Genomic DNA, 17,191 nt, shown 5'->3' on the forward strand with positions numbered 1-17,191 from the left:
TGCTGCTGATCACTCTGTCGGACACACAGTGTTGCAAGCACACGTACTGTGGTCTGCCAGTCAGGCAATCAAGAGTCCATGACACCAGGAAAGCATCCACCTGCATCGCTGTCAGCTTCTCCCCCAGCACAGCAGGGCGGATGGTGTTGAACGCACTGAAGAAATCAAAAAGCATGACCCTCACAGCGCTCGCTGGCTTGTCCAGGTGGGCGTAGACATGGTTCAGCAGGTAGATGATGGCATCCTCAACTCCTAGTTAGGGCTGGTAGGCGAACTGGAAGGGATATAAGTGTGGCCTAACCATAGGCTGGAGCAGCTCCAGAACAAGTCTCTCCAGGGTCTTCATGATGTGGGAGGTCAATGCCACCGGTCTGTAGTCATTGAGGCCGCTGGGGCGCGGTGTCTTCGGCACAGGGACGAGGCAGGACGTTTTCCACAGTACAGGAACCCTCTGGAGACTCAGGCGATCAATAAAAATCGATTTCTCAATTTTAAGGTACTTTCTCCACCTCCCACCTTCTGTCTTTTTCCATTCCCCACTCTGGTTCCCCTCTCACACCTTGTCTTCTCCTCACCTACCCATCTCCTCCCTCTGGTACTCCTCCTCCTTCCCTTTCTCCCGTGGTCCACTCTCCTCTCCTATCAGATTCCTTCTTCTTCAGCCCTTTGCCTCTTCCACCAATTACCACCCAGCTTCTTACAGTTTCCACACCCCTACCATCTTATTCTGTCTTCTTCCCAAATCCTTTCCAGTCCTGATGAAGGGTCTCGGCCTGAAACATGGATTGTTTATTCCTCTCTATAGCTGCTGTCTGACCTACTGAACTCCCCCAGCATTTTGTGTGTGTGTTGCTCTGGATTTCCAGCATTTACAGAATCTCTTGTGTTTGTGGTCACTGTCCAAGTCCAAGGATAAAGAAGTTCACTCACCAAACCACCATCGTACAACAGGTGATCCGTCGCATTATTGGTGTCCGGAACAGATCGAACACACTCTGTTTCTTGGCAGCGAGCTGGTCACTCTCCACACTCGCCTTGAGAATCTGTGGAACACGTGGTGTCAGACAGAACAAAAAATGCAAACATAGTCATTGCTCTACACGAAATGTTGGAGGAAATGTGTAGGTCAGGCAGCGTCTATGGATGGAGTTTTCTCTGGGTGCTCCGGTTACTTCACACATTACAGAGCAGTATGGGTTAGGGGTAGTGAGTTGTGGGCGTGCTATGTTGGCACGGGAAGCGTGGCGACACTTGTTTTGATTGTGTTGGTCATTGACGCAAACAATGCGTTTCACTGAACTGGCGCCAATGTAACATACCCACAATACACCTGTACGTCGTTGGGATGTGGGAGGAAACTGGAACTCCCGGAGGAAACCCGCAGAGTTACAGGGAAGATTCTTCACAGACAGCGGCATGAATCAAACGCGGATCACCATCTCTGAAAATCGTTGCACAAACTACTACACTACCGGGCCATCAAACAGCGGCTGTGTGCCGGAGTTAAGGTGCCATAGAGTGCCAGATCACGAACACCAATATGATCTATTTCCGAGAATGGTGCTTACTTCAACAGTGAGTCTATCCCCTTCTGCCTCCCGACCGTTAATCTTCGCCACCCTCTTCAGCTGCTTTAGAGCAATGTGTTCCTTGCCGTTCACGATGAGCCATCGGGCCGACTCTGAGAGCCACCTGTGACAGCAAGGATGATAACTCATTGCAGGTTGATTGAAAGAGTGCAGGATGTTGCCGGGACTTGTGTTATAGGGGAAGGCTGAATAGGTTAGGACATTATTTCCTGGAGAGTAGGAGAATGAGGGGAGATCAGATAGAGGTACGCAAAATTGTGAGGGGTATAGATAAGGTAAATGCCAGCAGGCCTATTTAGGTGGGATCACAACCAGGGATCATGGATTAAGGGTGAAGGGTGATATATTTAAGGGGAATGTGAGGGGGATTTTCTTCACTCAGAGGGTGGGAAATGGGGACCCGGTATTTAAAGGGAGTGTGGGAAATTGGGCTCCAGTATTTAAATTGAACACAGTGAGACAGGATTTCTGATTATCAGTGCTCTGTGGAATCTCACTGTGGATTGATAAAGCTCTGACTCCATTGTTCCTTGTTTAATTGACCATTTTCATTATCGCCCCCGAAACTCTCCCTTTGTCCCCGCTCCCAGTGGACCGAGATAGTCGTGGTTGGGTCCGAGCGACCCGGGTTCAATTCCCACCCCTTCCCGTAAGGACTGTTGTACGTTTCCCCGTGCCATGTGGGTTTCATGTGGGTGATCTGGTTTCCTCCCAAGTTAGTAGGTGAATTGTCACATGGGTGTAATTGGGCCTTGCAGTAGCTCTAAATGAAATAAATATGACAGACTAACAGTGGTGACTTTTGATTCGAGTAAGTAAGAGACGAGTGGTGTTGGACTTTACCAGGAATGAAGGAAGAAGATGAAGAATGGGACAGAGACCGAGAGCTGGATCCAACGCCAATCTTTGATGCCGTAGGCAATCCCAGCCAGTAAGACCTGACCAATCGTGAAACAGAAGGAACTACACATCGTAACAGGAAGTCGAAATTGGGTTGGAGTCCATTCAATGTCTAGGTGGAAAATGGGGAGAGACAGCGAGTAAATCAAAGTGCAGTCTGTCCGAGCCTCTTTCCCCTCCTCCACCCTCCCTACCTGCCAATCTTTCTGCTAGGTCTACTCCCCACCCTGTCGACATCTGCCATCCTCAACCCCTCCGCTTTACGTATCACTCCACCCTCCTCTCCTATCAAATTGCACCACCTTGCTATCCTCACCTATCACCTCCCAGCCCCTGTCCCTATTCCCACTCTCCCCCCACCTCCATCTGCCCTTCACCCCTCCCTCACCTAGATCCACCCGTCAGCTGCCAGAACATTCCCCACCCTTTCAAGTTGTTGAGTGTCAACACATTGCTGCAGTGGTTATATTTCATTAGGAGTTTGATGGGTTTGAAGACACTTGCAAATTTCTACAGATGCACAGTGGAGAGCATTCTAACTGGTTACATCACCATCTGGTATGGAGGGAGGGGTAGGGGGAGGGGGCCTACTACACAGGATTGGAAAAATTTGCAGAGAATTTTAAACTCAGTCTGCTCCATCATGGGCACCAGCCTCCCCAGCATCGAGGACACCTTCAAACAGTGATACCTCAGAACAGTGGCATCCATCATAAAGTCCCCTCACCGTCTAGGACATGCTCTCTTCTGATTGCTACCATCAGAGAGGAGGTACAGGAGCCTGAAGACACACAGGGTCTTGCCCACCACCATCAGATCTCTGAAAGGTCTGTCGAGTTATGAGCTCAACCTCAGTACTTTGCTCTCTTTCAGGACAACTTATTAATGTTTTTCAGACATTGGTATGTTGACTTGTTATATTTTATAGATTGCAATGTACTGCTGTGACAAAATAACCTGATATAGATTCTTTATCACAAGATCACAAGACAAAGGAGCAGAAGTAGGCCATTCGGCCCATCGAGTCTGCTCCGCAGCTCCCCCATGAGCTAAAATATTCACCCATCTAGTTCCAATTTCCGGCTTTTTCCCCATATCCCTTGATACCCTGACTAATTAGATACCTGTCAATCTCCTCCTTAAACACCCTCAATGATCGGGCCTCCACAGCTGTATGTGGCAACAAATTCCACAAATCCACGACCCTCTGGGTAAAAAAATTTCTCCTCATCTCTGTTTTAACTGGGTACCCTCTAATTCTAAGACTATGGCCTCTTGTCCTGGACTCACCCACCAAGGGAAACAACCTTTCCACATCTACTCTGTCCAACCCTTTCAACATTCGAAACGTTTCTATGAGATCCCCTCTCATTCTTCTATACTCTAATGAATACAGTTCAAGAGCCGACAAACGCTCCTCATATGTTAGCCCCTGCATTCCAGGAATCATCCTCGTAAATCTGCTCTGAACTCTCTCCAAGATCAGTACATCCTTTCTAAGTTAGGGGGCCCAAAACTGCACACAGTATTCCAAATGAGGTCTCACTAATGCCCCATGGAGCCTCATCAACACCTCCTTACTCTTATACACTATTCCTCTTGAAATGAATGCCAACATAGCATTCGCTTTCCTTACCGCCAATCCAACTTGGTGGTTAACCTTTAGGGTATCCTGCACGAGGACCCCCAAGTCCCTTTGCACTTCCGATTTTTGAATTTTCTCCCCATCTAAATAATAATCTGCCGGATTATTTCTTCTTCCAAAATGTACAACCGCACATTTGTCAACGTTGTATCTCATCTGCCATTTCTTTGCCCACTCTCCCAAACTGACTAAGTCTCTCTGCAACCTTTCCGTTTCTTCAACATTTCCTGCTCCTCCACCTATCTTGGTGTCATCCACAAACTTAGCCACAAAACCATTTAATCCATAATCCAAATCATCGATATACATCGTAAAAAGAAGTGGCCCCAACACCGACCACTGCGGAACACCACTAGTAACTGGCAACCAATCAGAATAGGATCCGTTTATTCCCACCCTTTGCTTTCTGCCTGTCAGCCAATGCTCCACCCGTTTCAATATCTTTCCTATAATTCTATGGGCTCTCATCTTACTAAGCAGCCTCATATGTGGCACCTTATCAAAGGCCTTTTGAAAATCCAAATACACAACATCCACAGCCTCTCCCTTGTCAATCTTATTCGACATTACCTCAAAAAATTCCAATAGGTTGGTGAGGCAGGATCTTCCCTTCATGAAACCATGCTGGCTTCGGCTATCTTGTCATGCACCTCGAGGTATTTCATAACCTTGTCCTTGAGGATTGACTCCAATATCTTTCCAACTACCGATGTCAGACTAATAGGTCTGTAATTTTCTTTTTGCTGCTTCCTTCCTTTCTGAAATAGCTGAACTATATTTGCGACCTTCCAGTCCTCTGGAACCATGCCAGAGTCTATTGATTCCTGGAAGATCATTTCCAATGCTTCCACAATCTCCAAAGCCACCTCCTTCAGAACCCTTGGGTGCACCTCATGCGGACCGGGAGACTTATCTACTCTTAGTCCACTTAGCTTCCCAAGCACTTTCTCTCTAGTAATCTTGACTGCACCTAATTCTATTCCCTGATACCTCTGGCTATCAGGTATATTGCTCATGTCTTCCACTGTGAAGACTGATGCAAAATACTCGTTCAGTTCCTCCGCCATCTCTTTGTCATCCATTATAATTTCTCCAGCATTATTTTCAATTGGACCCTTGTCACTCTTTTACTCGTCATATATTTAAAAAAAAACTCATAGTATCCTTTTTTATGTTAATTGCCAACTTCCTTTCATAATTCATTTATAGTGGCAATCTTCCCTCTACCCTTTCAGTCCAGGCTGAAGGTCTCCGCCTGAAACGTCAACTGTCCATCTCTCCCGATAGGTTCTGTCTGACCCGTTCAGTCCCTCCAGCACTTTGTGTGTCGATTCCAAATCGGCTGTTATTCAACTAACATACAGTGGAATACAATCTACTTATCGACAGTACCAGACTGTGGGGAGATTTATATAAGGTTATCTGGGTAAGAACAGGCATATTCTAAGAATCATTCATTCATTAGTGTCATATGATGTGAGGGATCATGGTCTTTCCATGACCATGATTGTTCTTGGCAAATTTTTCTACAGAAGTTGTTTGCCATTGTCTTCTTCTGGGCAGTGTCTTTACAAGATGGGTGACCCCAGCCATTTTCAATACTCTTCAGAGATTGCCTGGCATCAGTGGTCACATAACCAGGACTTGTGATCTGCACCGGCTGCTCAAACGACCATTCACCACCTGCACCTGATCGGGGGGTAAAGCAGGTGCCACACCTTGCCCAAGGGTAACGTGCAGGCTAGTGGAAGGAACACCTCCTTTGGTAGAGATGTATCTCCACCCGGCCACCCTAATTTTAAGACTATCAGGGCCAAAAGTGCTGGTTGAGAATGTTATGGGTGCTGTCCACCTACACTGGCCAGAATCCTGACGGAGTTACGGTAGGACAAGGGTTAACATAATATCCAGGGATGGATAGAATGCAGAAAGCCCGGGAAAGAAAGGCTTAACAGAGCATTGCAGGAGGGTCCAGTCCCTGTGACTGAGTCATAAGACCATTGGGTATATCAGCTAAAGATGGCGCCAGCGGTGTTGGGGGACCGGGGCGACGCATTGCCGCCTGAAAGACGTGCGCCTCTCGGGTGCGGTCCTGTGCACGACCTGACTCCTCGCTGCTCTGGCTGACTGAAGCATCGCAGGAGATTGAAACATCGAGACAGCCGGCAGGCGGTGTACGCTACTGTTGGAAGAAGGCCTCTGTACGCGAGCAAAGACTTTCTCCATCTTGATGGTGAGTGATGGTCTGCTGGTCCTTGAGTCGGGGAACTCGGAGAAGAGACACAGCTGATTGTAACATAGAAGGAAGTAGAGAGCTGTTAGTCTCCCATCTCAACTGTGGTAGGTGGCATATCTCCCTCCTTCACTAGTGAGAGGGAACCTGCCTGAGATTTCAAAGTGTTGGGACGGACAGAAGTTTTTGATGGAGTCTAGATCATGGTCTCTGATGGTGGGTGCAGGTGGGAGGGGGATCGATGCTTTTGTTGGAGCAAATGGGGGAGAAGGATGGTGGGGGGGGGTTCATGCTTTTGCTGCCTGGGAGGAGGGAGTGGGGAGCTTTGTTGTTCTAACTTTTCCCTGTCATTCATTCTTTGGAAGTTTTCTCTGTGCTTCATGGGTGTCTGTGAAGAGTAAGAATTTCAGGTTGTACACTGTATACATTCTTGAATCATTAAACCATTAAATCAGACCATTTGGCCCATCGAGTCTGTTCCACCATTCAGTGAAAGCTGATTTTTCCCTCCATCCAATTCTCCTGACTTCTCCCCGTAACCTTTATCCCCCTGCCTAATGAAAAACCTATCATACTCTGCTATAAATATACCCAACGACTTGACAGTGAATTCCACAGCTGGCTGTGACAATGAATTCCACAGATTCACCACCCTCTCCTAAAGAAATTCCTCCTCATCTCTGTTTTAAAGGGACGTCCCTCTATTCTGAAGCTGTTCCCTCTGGCCCGAGACTCTCACTCTAAAGGAAACCATCCTCTTCATGTCCACTCCACCTCAGCCTTTCAATACTCAATAGGTTTCAGTGAGATCCCCCTCATTCTTCTAAACTCAAGCGAGTACAGGCCCAGAGCCACCAAACACCCCTCGTACATTAACCCTTTCATTCCTGGGTTCATTCTCTGTACATCATCTGGACCCTCTCCAATGTCAGCACATCTTTTCTTAGTTAAGGTCTCAAAATTCTTGCAACACTCCAAGTGTGGTGTGACCCATGCCTTATAAATTCTCAGGGTTTTAACCTTGCTTTTATATTCCAGCCCTCTGGAGGTGAACGCTAATGTCGTATTTTCAATGAATTCAACAGATTCGCCACCCTCTGGCTGAAGAAATCCGGGCTCATCTCTGTCTTTAAGGACCGTCCTTCTATTCTGAGGTGACTGTATACTCACTGAGGGATAGGCAGTTGACGATGACACCCGACAAGCTAAACCCCAACAGAAATCTCCAGAAGCAGAAGAGTGGGAAGGAGGAGGAGAACGCTCCACACGTCCCCGAAACAGCAACCACGAAGTGCGACCATAGCAGCAGGGTTCGGCGGCCATACCTGACGGCGAGAGGCATTGGGTAAGGGCCAGTGAACAGGAGCCCACGCTGACATGTGATTGCAGGAGAGCATCGGTAAGTGGCTGTCTGGTCCTTGTGATGTGGTTAATGTTGGAATGGCTGTGTGATGTTTGACTGATGTTATCCAGGAGTCTGAATGGTTCCAGAGCCGTCATAGAACATAGAACATTACAGCAAAGTACAGACCTGTCGGCCCATCATGTTGTACAGACCCTTAAACCAGTGGAAAATCAATCTAACCCTTCCCTCCCACATAGCTCTCCATTTTTCTGTTATCCAGGTGCCTATCTAAGAGTTTCTGAAGCTTCCCGAATGTGTCTCCCTGTACCCCAACCCAGGCTGTGTATCCCACACACCCAGCACTCAGTGTAAAAAATCTTACCTCCGACATCCACTGCCCTGCCTGTCATCACCGTCATTATTTGCCAAGCCGTGTGAAGTGGGCAGTCATGACCTTTGCCCATCATTCTTCTTGGCAAATTTTTCGACAGTAGTGGTCTGCCATTGGCATCTTCTGGGCAGTGACTTTACAAGAGGGGTGACCCCAGCCATTATGAATACTCTTCAGAGATTGTCTGCCTGGCGTCAGTGGTCACATCACCAGGACCTGTGAGGCATCAGCTGCCCGTACGACCATCCACCACCTGTTTCCAGGGCTTCAAGTGACCCTGATCGATGCTGAGTGGGGTGGCTATTGCTAAGCGGCTACACTTTGCCCAAAGATATACCTTCTATATCCCCCCTGTACTTCCCACTAATCACCCTAAAAGTGTGACTTCCAGTATGAGCCATTTCCCTCACGTCTGTAGTTTCCAGAAATTTGCTGCACATGTTCATATGGTGGTTAAGAAGGCTTTTGGTATGTTGTGTTCATCAGTCGGGGGATTGAGATCAAGAGGCTCGAGGTAATGTTGCAGCTCTGTAAAACTCTGGTTAGACCACACAGCAGGTTAAACACTCTCATTCAGCAGTTGCCTCCCCTCCCCTGATGCTGTTTGACCCACTGAGTTTATTCAGAGATTACTTGTTAACCCATCTGCGTGTTATCCTTTGAGTGATTTGGATGTGTGACTGTCGCTGTGGTGTGGGGTTTTATTGTGGATTCTCTTTCTGTGGCTCCCAGCAAGAAGACGAATCTCACCACTGTACTTTGATAATAAATATACTTGGAACTTTGAACTTACTTGTCGGCCAGTCTGCCCAGGACACTGGCTCCGATCAGTAGTCCGGCCATGTAGATGGACTGCACCATCCGCTTCAGAGACTTCCGATCACACACGAGGTCCCACTGCCGAAACAAGGGCACAACTGACCGTCACTGAGGACACGGCAACCCCGCGCCGCCCAATTACACCCGTGTGACCAATTACCCAGTAACCCACACATCTTTGAACTGTGGCAGGAAACCCACGCGGTCATAGGGAGAATAGACAATCTCCTTACAGAACCTGTCGGGAATTGAACCCGGGTCTCTGGTGAGAGGGGCATTACCAGCCGTACCTCTGTCACGATTGTCGACGTGAACTGGGAGTGGTCGTACACCCACCCATCGGTGCATGCCTGTGTGTCAGGTTGGCTCCCGTTGCCCTGTGTCTCGTTGGTGCCCAGGAGATGCCACTGCTGGGAGGCGTACATGCGGCACTTGTCCGGCCTCCCTTCCCGGTCCATGGGCAGGAACACGCGGAGAAACTCCTCCGTCACATTGAGGTACCTCGAGCTCTCGCTTCCCTGTTGCATCTTGCACCAGTGGTCGGGGACGGCGGCCACGAAGTTCTGGAGCAGATTGTTGCAGGCTATGAACGAGGACGAAATTGAGAGTAGGGCAATGTTGATGGCTTGGAACTTCCCAAAGCCTACAGTCATCTCCAGGAGGTCCCCAAAAGCCATAGTCTGAGCAGGAGGAGGGCAGACCAGGTGTACTGAGGCAGACTGTGCTGGCAATCGATGCCTAAACCCACACTCAGCCTTTTGTATGTGATGTCTGGTAATGTTTAACAAGTTGATAACAAGATTTAATTAATCATTCTGAACCGTTAATGTAAGTTTAATGACCACTGTTATTGTGAAATCATGTTCTTGCGAGCACAGGGTAAAGGAATTGTAAACACAGGAGATTCTGCAGATGCTGAAAATCCAGAGCAACACACATAAAATGCTGGAGGAACTCAGCAAGTCAGGCAGCATCTGTGTCAACATGTCGGGCAGAGATCCTTCATCAGGACTGGAAAGGAAGGTGTAAAATGCCAGAAGAAGAATTTAAAGGAGCTGTTGAGAGCATAGGGTGATAGAATTTACCCTGCCGTTTGAGAGATCACAGTCACACTCAGTGGCCACTTTATTAGGAACCTCTTAACCCTAATAAAGTGGACACTGAGTGTATGTCTGTGGTCTTCTGCTGCTGTAGCCCATTCATTTCCATGATTTGATGTGTTGTGTGTTCAGAGATACTCTCCTACACACCACTGCTGTAACGTGTGGTCATTTGAGTTACTGTCACCTTCCTGTCAGTTTGAACCAGTCTGGCCATTCTCCTCTGACCTCTCTCATTAATAAGTCGTTTTCACCCACAGAACTGCCACCCACTGGATTTTTTTTGTTTTTCACACCATTCTCTATAAACTCTGGAGACTATTGTGGTGCGTGAAAATCCCAAGAGATCAAAATAAAGAGAAAATCTACGGATGCTGGAAACCCAAGCAACTAACAAAAAATGCTACTGGAACCAAAACATTGACTGTACTCTTTTGTATAGATGATGCCTGGATGTTGAGTTCCTCCAGCATTTTTCTTGTGGATCTCAGGAGATCAATAGTAGATTTCAGTCGGAGATGAGGAGGAACTGCTTTTCCCAGAGAGTGGTGAATCTGTGGAATTCTCTGCCCAATGTAGCAGTGGAGGCTACTTCAGTAAATATATTTTTAGAGAAGGTTGGATAGATTTTTGCATAGTAGGGGAATTAAGGCTTATGGGGAAAAGGCAGATAGGTGGAGGTGAGTCCCTGGTCTGATCAGCTATGATCTTATTGAATTGCGGAGCAGGCTCGACGGGCCAGATAGCTGATTCCTACTGATATTGCTTATATTAGTTCCCTGTTTTACCAATACTGGTGCCAATTTCCCATGAATTCAAACCCACTTCACCCATATCAATCCTTGAGCCATGCATCAAACTCTCTAATCTTCTTGACCCTATGCCAATTTGCACGTGGCTCAGGTAGTAATCCAGAGATTATCACGTTTTTTGTTCTACATTTTAATTTAGCCCCGAGCTGCTCAAATTCCCTCAGCAGAACCCCTTTCCTCATTTTACCTATGTCGTTGGTACCTGCTTGGACCACCACAACTGGATATTTCCACTCCTACTGCAAATTCCTCTGCAGGTCAGATAAGATGTCCCGAATCTGGGCACCAGGCAGGCAACACAGCCTTTGGGAGGCTGTATCCTTGTGACAGAGAATTCTGTCTATTCCCCTGACTATACTATCCTCAATTACCACTACATTTCTCTTCTCTTACCCCCCCCCCCCCACCACCCCGAATGGCTCCCTGAATGACGGTGCCACAGTTAGGTTGCTCATCCTTCCTACAGCCCCTACTCTCATCCGCACAGGGAGCAAGAATCTCAGACCGGTTGGACAAGCTCAAGGGCTGAGGCTCCTCCAGCACTTGGATCCCACTACCTGCCTCACTCGCAGTCCCTGACAACAGACCGAATTTGAGGCAGCTAATATAATGGGTGTGACTACCTCCTGAAACAGAGAATCCGGGTAACTCTCCCCCCTCCCTAATGTGCCGCAGTGTCTGAAGCTCAGATTCTGTATCATCAGTTTTGAGCCTGAGTTCCTCGAGCAGTGAACACTTGCTGCAGATGTGGTCACCAGGAACCACAATGGGGTCCACCAGCTCCCTCAGCATGCAATGACAGCACATCACCTGACCCTGCATCATCCCTACTTTATTTAATTAGCTGTAATCCAGTGACTTTTAATTCAACCACTACAAAAGCCTTACCTGCAACTGACCTGTTCCTCCTCGCTGAAACCTCTTAAGCCAAAGCCTCAAGATCCCACTCCTACACTGGTCCACTCACACAATGGCCGCTCTGCTTTGACCCTGCTTTTCTTTTATTTGCTCCTGCTAATGAATTGCGAATCAATTGGTCCCCAGCTAATGTGCTGAGCCCCGTGAAACACTCCTTTTTTTAAACTCTTCTCCCCAACCTGTGCGAAATTCACTCTGTCTGCGAATCAATTGGCCTGCTGCTAATGCGCCGAGCTCCACGAAACGCTCTATTTTTAAACTCTTTTCCCCGACCTGTGCGAAGCGCTCTCTCTCTCTCTCTCACACACACACACACACACACACACACACACACACACACACACACAATTGGTCCACTACTAATGCACTGAGCCCTGAAAGACACTCCTTTTTTAAACTCTTCTCCCGACCTGCGTGAAGCTGTCTATCTGTGAATCGATTGGCCTGCTGCTAATCCGCCATCCTGCAAAATGCTCCTTTTTTAAACTCTTCTCCCCGACCTGTGTGAAACTCTCTCTCTCTCTGCGAATCGATTGGCCCACTGCTAATGTTGGTTGTTTATCATTCTTTGTGTGTAGTTTTTCTTTGATTCCATTGTATTTCTTTATTCTGCTGTGAATGCCCACAAGAAAATGAATCTCAAAGTATTATGCAAAGACATGGTTTACTTTGACAATAAATTTACTCATGATTTATACACCTTAGTCTCACCGATCAGGGTTCAATTCCCGTCGCTGCCTGTAAGGAGTTCATACGTTCTCCTCGTGACTGCGTGGGTTTCCTCCTGGTGCACCAGTTTCCTCCCACATTCCAGAGACATGTAGGTTAGGGTTAGTGTGTTATGGGCGTTGAAAGCTAGGTTGGCGCCAGAAGCGTGGCGATACTTGCAGGCTGCCCCCAGCACATCCTCGGACTGTGTTGGTTGTTGATGCAAAATGACACATTGCACTCTATGTTTCGAGGTAAAATGTTACAAATAAAACTAACCTTACACTACCAGCAGATCACCTTGCTCGCACAAAAAGCCATCAAATGAACGAACCTACACATTAGCAGTCAAATCTTAACTAGGGCGTTAAGCAAAGGACAGTGCCTTCCTCACCGTCATGTCTACCTGGAATACCAGTCCCATCAGGGGCATGGGCTCCCCACCATCGAGGACATCTTGAAACAGCGATGCCTCAAGGAGATGGCATCCATCATAAAGGACCCTCACCTTCCAGGGCATGCCCTCTTCTCATTGCTACCATCATGGAGGAGGTGCAGGAGGCTGAAGACTTTTTAGGAACAGTCCTCTGCCATTAAATTTCAAAGTTCAAAATAAATTTATTATCAAAGGACATGTATGTCACCATAGATTCATTTTCCTGTGGCATTCGTCGGAAATACAAAGAAACACAATAGAATCAATGAAAGGCCGCACACTGAACAAGATGGACAAACAACCAATGTGCAAAAGACTGCTAAGCATATATAATACGCACATATAAAAAGAAAAAAAATCTCAAGTAATAATAATAAATAAATAAATAAATAAATAAAGAATAAATATTGAGAACATGAGATGAAAAACCCTTGAAAGTGAGTCCATAGGATGGGGGAACATTTCAATGTTTGGGTGAGTAAAGTTGGGTAAAGCAGGATCCTTTCTCAGCAGCATCTCCCAGTGGCCACACATTTTGATTCCACGTCCCGTTCCCATTCTGATATGTCTGTCCACGGCCTCCTCTGCTGTCAAGGTGGGGCCACACTCAGGTTGGAGGAACAACACCTCGTGTTCCGTCTGGGTGGCCTCCGGCCTGATGGCATGAACATTGACTTCTCAAACTTACGCTAATGCCCACCTCCCCCTTGTACCCCATCCGTTATTTATTTATTTATATTCACACATTCCTTTTCTCCCTCTGTTCCTCTCACTATACCCCTTGCCCATCCTCTGGGCTCCCCGCTTCCCCTTTTCTTTCTCCCTAGGCCTCCTGTCCCATGATCCTCTCATATCCCTTTTGCCAATCACCTGTCCAGCTCTTGGCTCCATCCCTCCCCCTCCTGTCTTCTCCTATCATTTCGGATCCCCCCCTCCCCCTCGCATTTTCAAATCTCTTACTAGCTCTTCTTTCAGTCAGTCCTGACGAAGGGTCTCGGCCCGAAATGTCGACTGTACCTCTTCCTAGAGATGCTGCCTGGCCTGCTGCGTTCACCAGCAACTTTTATGTATGTTACATGGTACTACAATAGGTGCTAGTAGGATATCAGAAGCTCTAGGTATCGGAAAGAGGCAGTGAATAGAAAACAGAGACCTTTGGAAGTAAGTTTATAAAAAGAGCGATATATACAAAATAGTTACATGAGTAAGAACAATTCAAAATTCCAACATTCTGCTTTGGGTTCCAAATCTCGGATATCCAATGAAAACCAAATTCTTTTTTAGTTAGAATCAGTGATACTCTTTAGAATAACCTTTGTTACTCCAGTTTCTCTAACTAATTAGATCTCGTGTTACTCCCTTTTCACAGGTTTACAGATTAACATTTATCTTTTTGTTTGTCCCCAGTTAGTTTGAAAACTTATTAAATTCCTAGTCTTCAATATTCTGGTTAACCTCAGTTTCAGTTCCCGGTCAGTAGGTCAACAAATTCGAATTCTTGTTCCTTGGTTCATTGGAGGAAATAATGGAGCATCCACGGAAATTTGATAAAACTTATAAACAAAAGCTTGGCGAAATCCCTTGGTATGATTTGACAGAACTGATTCCCAGTTACACGGTAGAGATCTTGGATCCTAGTCTGTGCCGATACTGTCTCATCACAGATTCTGCTTGTTATAGCCGTGGTTTCAATAAACCTTTTATCGATATCGCCTCTCCCGCAGGAGTTTCACACTGAGGATTGTCAATAAGCAGGGGAAAGATACTCACTACTCATTCTACTTCTAACGGTTATTTTTAGTTTCTAATAGTCTGCTGCACTTCTCTCGCTCATCCGCGCCTGTGTCAGCCACATCTCATTCTCACATAGCTTTTTCTCCCCTCAAGTTCTCTTTTTTTAAAAGAAAATTAGGTAAACCTCATTTTCATCCCCCCACAGGTGGATGGTTCTAATGTTACATCTCTGGGCTTAATTTACCTGGGTTACACAACCCCTTGCACTTATCCAAACCAATCTCCCTTTGCTTTTCCTTGGCACACTTCCCCAGCTGATGAATATTCCACGGCCAGCCCCCCTCACAAACCACCACTCCCGTATCTTCTCTTAACCCTGGAGGAAATAAGGAAGGCCAGGAGATGCTGAAGGTGTGGGTGGTTCTGCCTGAGAGAGGGTGAGGAGGGACTCATGAGGTGTGAGTGAACTGTCTGTAGGAGATGGATGAACAGGGAAGTTATTGAGGGCAGAGCTGGAAAGGTGAGGTGCCATACTCACTGGACGTCTGTTACCCAGATGGTCAGATATGCTCAGGAGATCGGTCAGTATTTTCACTGTCTACGTCACCATCTTGGACTCTTGGGTCCAAAGGAGGTTTATAAGAGTGATCCCCATAATGAAAGGGTTAATTTTATTTTATTTAGAGATACTGCGCGGGACAGACCCTTCTGGTCCAATGCCCCACCGGTGTAAAACTCGGCTAATCACAGGACAATTTACAATGATCAATTAACCTACAGACCTTCCCACCTTTGGGCTGTGGAAGGAAACGAAACCACCTGGAGGAAACCCTCGAGGTTCACAGGGAGAACGTACAAACCTGATGGATTTGAACTCTGAACTCCGGAACGCCGCGAGCTTTAATAGCGCCGCGCTAACCATTACGCTCCCGTGTCACCCCTCCTTAATGTACACGGAGTGTTTGACACCTCAGGGACTGTCCTCGCTCGAGTTCAGAAGAACGAGGGGGGACCTCATTGAAACTCCTTGAATATTGAAATGCCTCGATGCAGTGGTTGTAGAGAGGATTTCCTATGGTGTGGGAGTCTAGGACCAGAGGGCACAGCTCAGAATACAGGAAGGTCCATTTACAACAGAGATTAGGAGGAATTTCTTCAGCCAGAGGGTGGTGAATCTGTGGAATTCGTTGTTACAGACAGCAGCAGAGGTCAAGTCACTGGGAGTATTTAAGGCAAAGGTTGACAGGTTTTTGATCAATAAGAAGATTAAATTTAAGGGGAGAAGGGGGGAGAATTGGTTTGAGGAAAATGGTCAGGATTGAATGATAGAACAGACTCAATGGGCTGAATGGCCCGATTCCGCTCCTATGCTTTATGGACCATCTCCTTCTATCCTTAAGGTTATTATGCTGTGGGTAGTGATGGGGATAAGCTCCCACTACCTATTAAATGCTCCCGATGGGCAGACATGTCTCATCAGCCGTGGTTAACAGCTTATCTCAGAGAAGGAAAACTCTGATTAGGAATCAGGAGAGTCAATGGGGCCTGACGGCGACTGCTTTGCTTGCATCTTCAGAAACAGCTCTATTTCCATCTTTAATTTCTCTATTTTTCCCTTTCAGGGTTCTTTTGAAGACCCTGACCTGGAGTTGCATGCTGACTAGAGTTCTTCATGGGAAGGGAGAACCCTCAAGGTTTCACGACTGGCCGTTATTTGACATGCGAAGGACGTGGCCTAAGAGCTTCATTCGCCTTCGGCGGTTCAAGATTTAGAGATGGGCGGATCGAAGGTCGGTGTCTTGGCAGAAGGTCGGTGTGTTGTGAGAGTCGGAAGATCTATGGCTGTGTGCCCAGAGACCTGAGATCTTTGGGCACAGAGCTCGGACAAAGAGATGCAACGATGTTTTAACATCATAAACCAGTGAGTTGTTTGTTATGTCTCCCCCCTCGCTGTGAAACAGAGACACCCCTTTCTCCCTTATTAAGGTGGGAGAGAGCCGGTGGTATGTCGAATACCGGGTGAACGAGTAGTCTTTGGGGTACTGCAAGTCTCTGTCTTTGCTGTTGCTTCTGCTGCATGCTTGAGTGCTCGGTGGTGGGTGCCGATGTTTTTATTTTGCCGATGGGGGGAGTGGGGATCGTTGCTTGCTGGAGGGAGGGGAGTCGGGGTGACTTTGGCGTTCTAATATTTAATTGTCGTTCATTCTTTGGAGGCACCGTTCTGTTTTCGTGGATGTTTGTGAAGAAAAAGAATTTCAGGATGTATATTGTATACATTTCTCTGACATTTAATGTACATTTGAAACTTTCAATCTCAAACATCCGCTGACGAGACTTCAGGAGTAAATTCCTGGAGAAAAATCTGAAACCGGAATCCTTAAAGCAGTCACAGATTGAGTTCAACGCTGACTGGCAACTCCTGTGGCACGACTGATGCCAAACTGAATTGGCCTCTGCGTGGAGAGGGGGAGGCCTACTACATGGGCAAGAGCTTTCTCTGCATATCGTACTGCCTTGGTTCGGATGCATCATCCACGCTGACCCCTGACCCCTGACCCCAA

General features: G+C 47.1%; 1 protein-coding gene across 4 annotated transcripts in view; it reads right to left on the reverse strand.

The window, feature by feature from the left end:
* LOC134339595 (solute carrier family 22 member 6-A-like) overlaps positions 1-17,191 on the reverse strand; it is a 30,666-nt gene that overhangs the window by 12,976 nt on the left and 499 nt on the right. For 2 of the 4 annotated variants that reach the window (XM_063036240.1, XM_063036242.1), the window contains exons 1-6: positions 9,213-11,175; positions 8,897-9,000; positions 7,538-7,692; positions 2,433-2,601; positions 1,569-1,692; positions 931-1,043 (exon numbers count right to left, since the gene is read on the reverse strand). In XM_063036240.1, the coding sequence (XP_062892310.1) occupies positions 931-1,043; positions 1,569-1,692; positions 2,433-2,601; positions 7,538-7,692; positions 8,897-9,000; positions 9,213-9,599 (1,052 nt within the window). In that variant the 5' untranslated portion in view covers positions 9,600-11,175. Of the gene's footprint in view, positions 1-930; positions 1,044-1,568; positions 1,693-2,432; positions 2,602-7,537; positions 7,693-8,896; positions 9,001-9,212; positions 11,176-17,191 lie in introns of those variants that run through there. The other 2 variants (XM_063036241.1, XM_063036243.1) reach the window with 2 other exon arrangements.

Source organism: Mobula hypostoma, chromosome 30, assembly GCF_963921235.1.
Source record: "Mobula hypostoma chromosome 30, sMobHyp1.1, whole genome shotgun sequence".
NCBI classification, from domain to species: Eukaryota; Metazoa; Chordata; class Chondrichthyes; order Myliobatiformes; family Myliobatidae; genus Mobula; species Mobula hypostoma.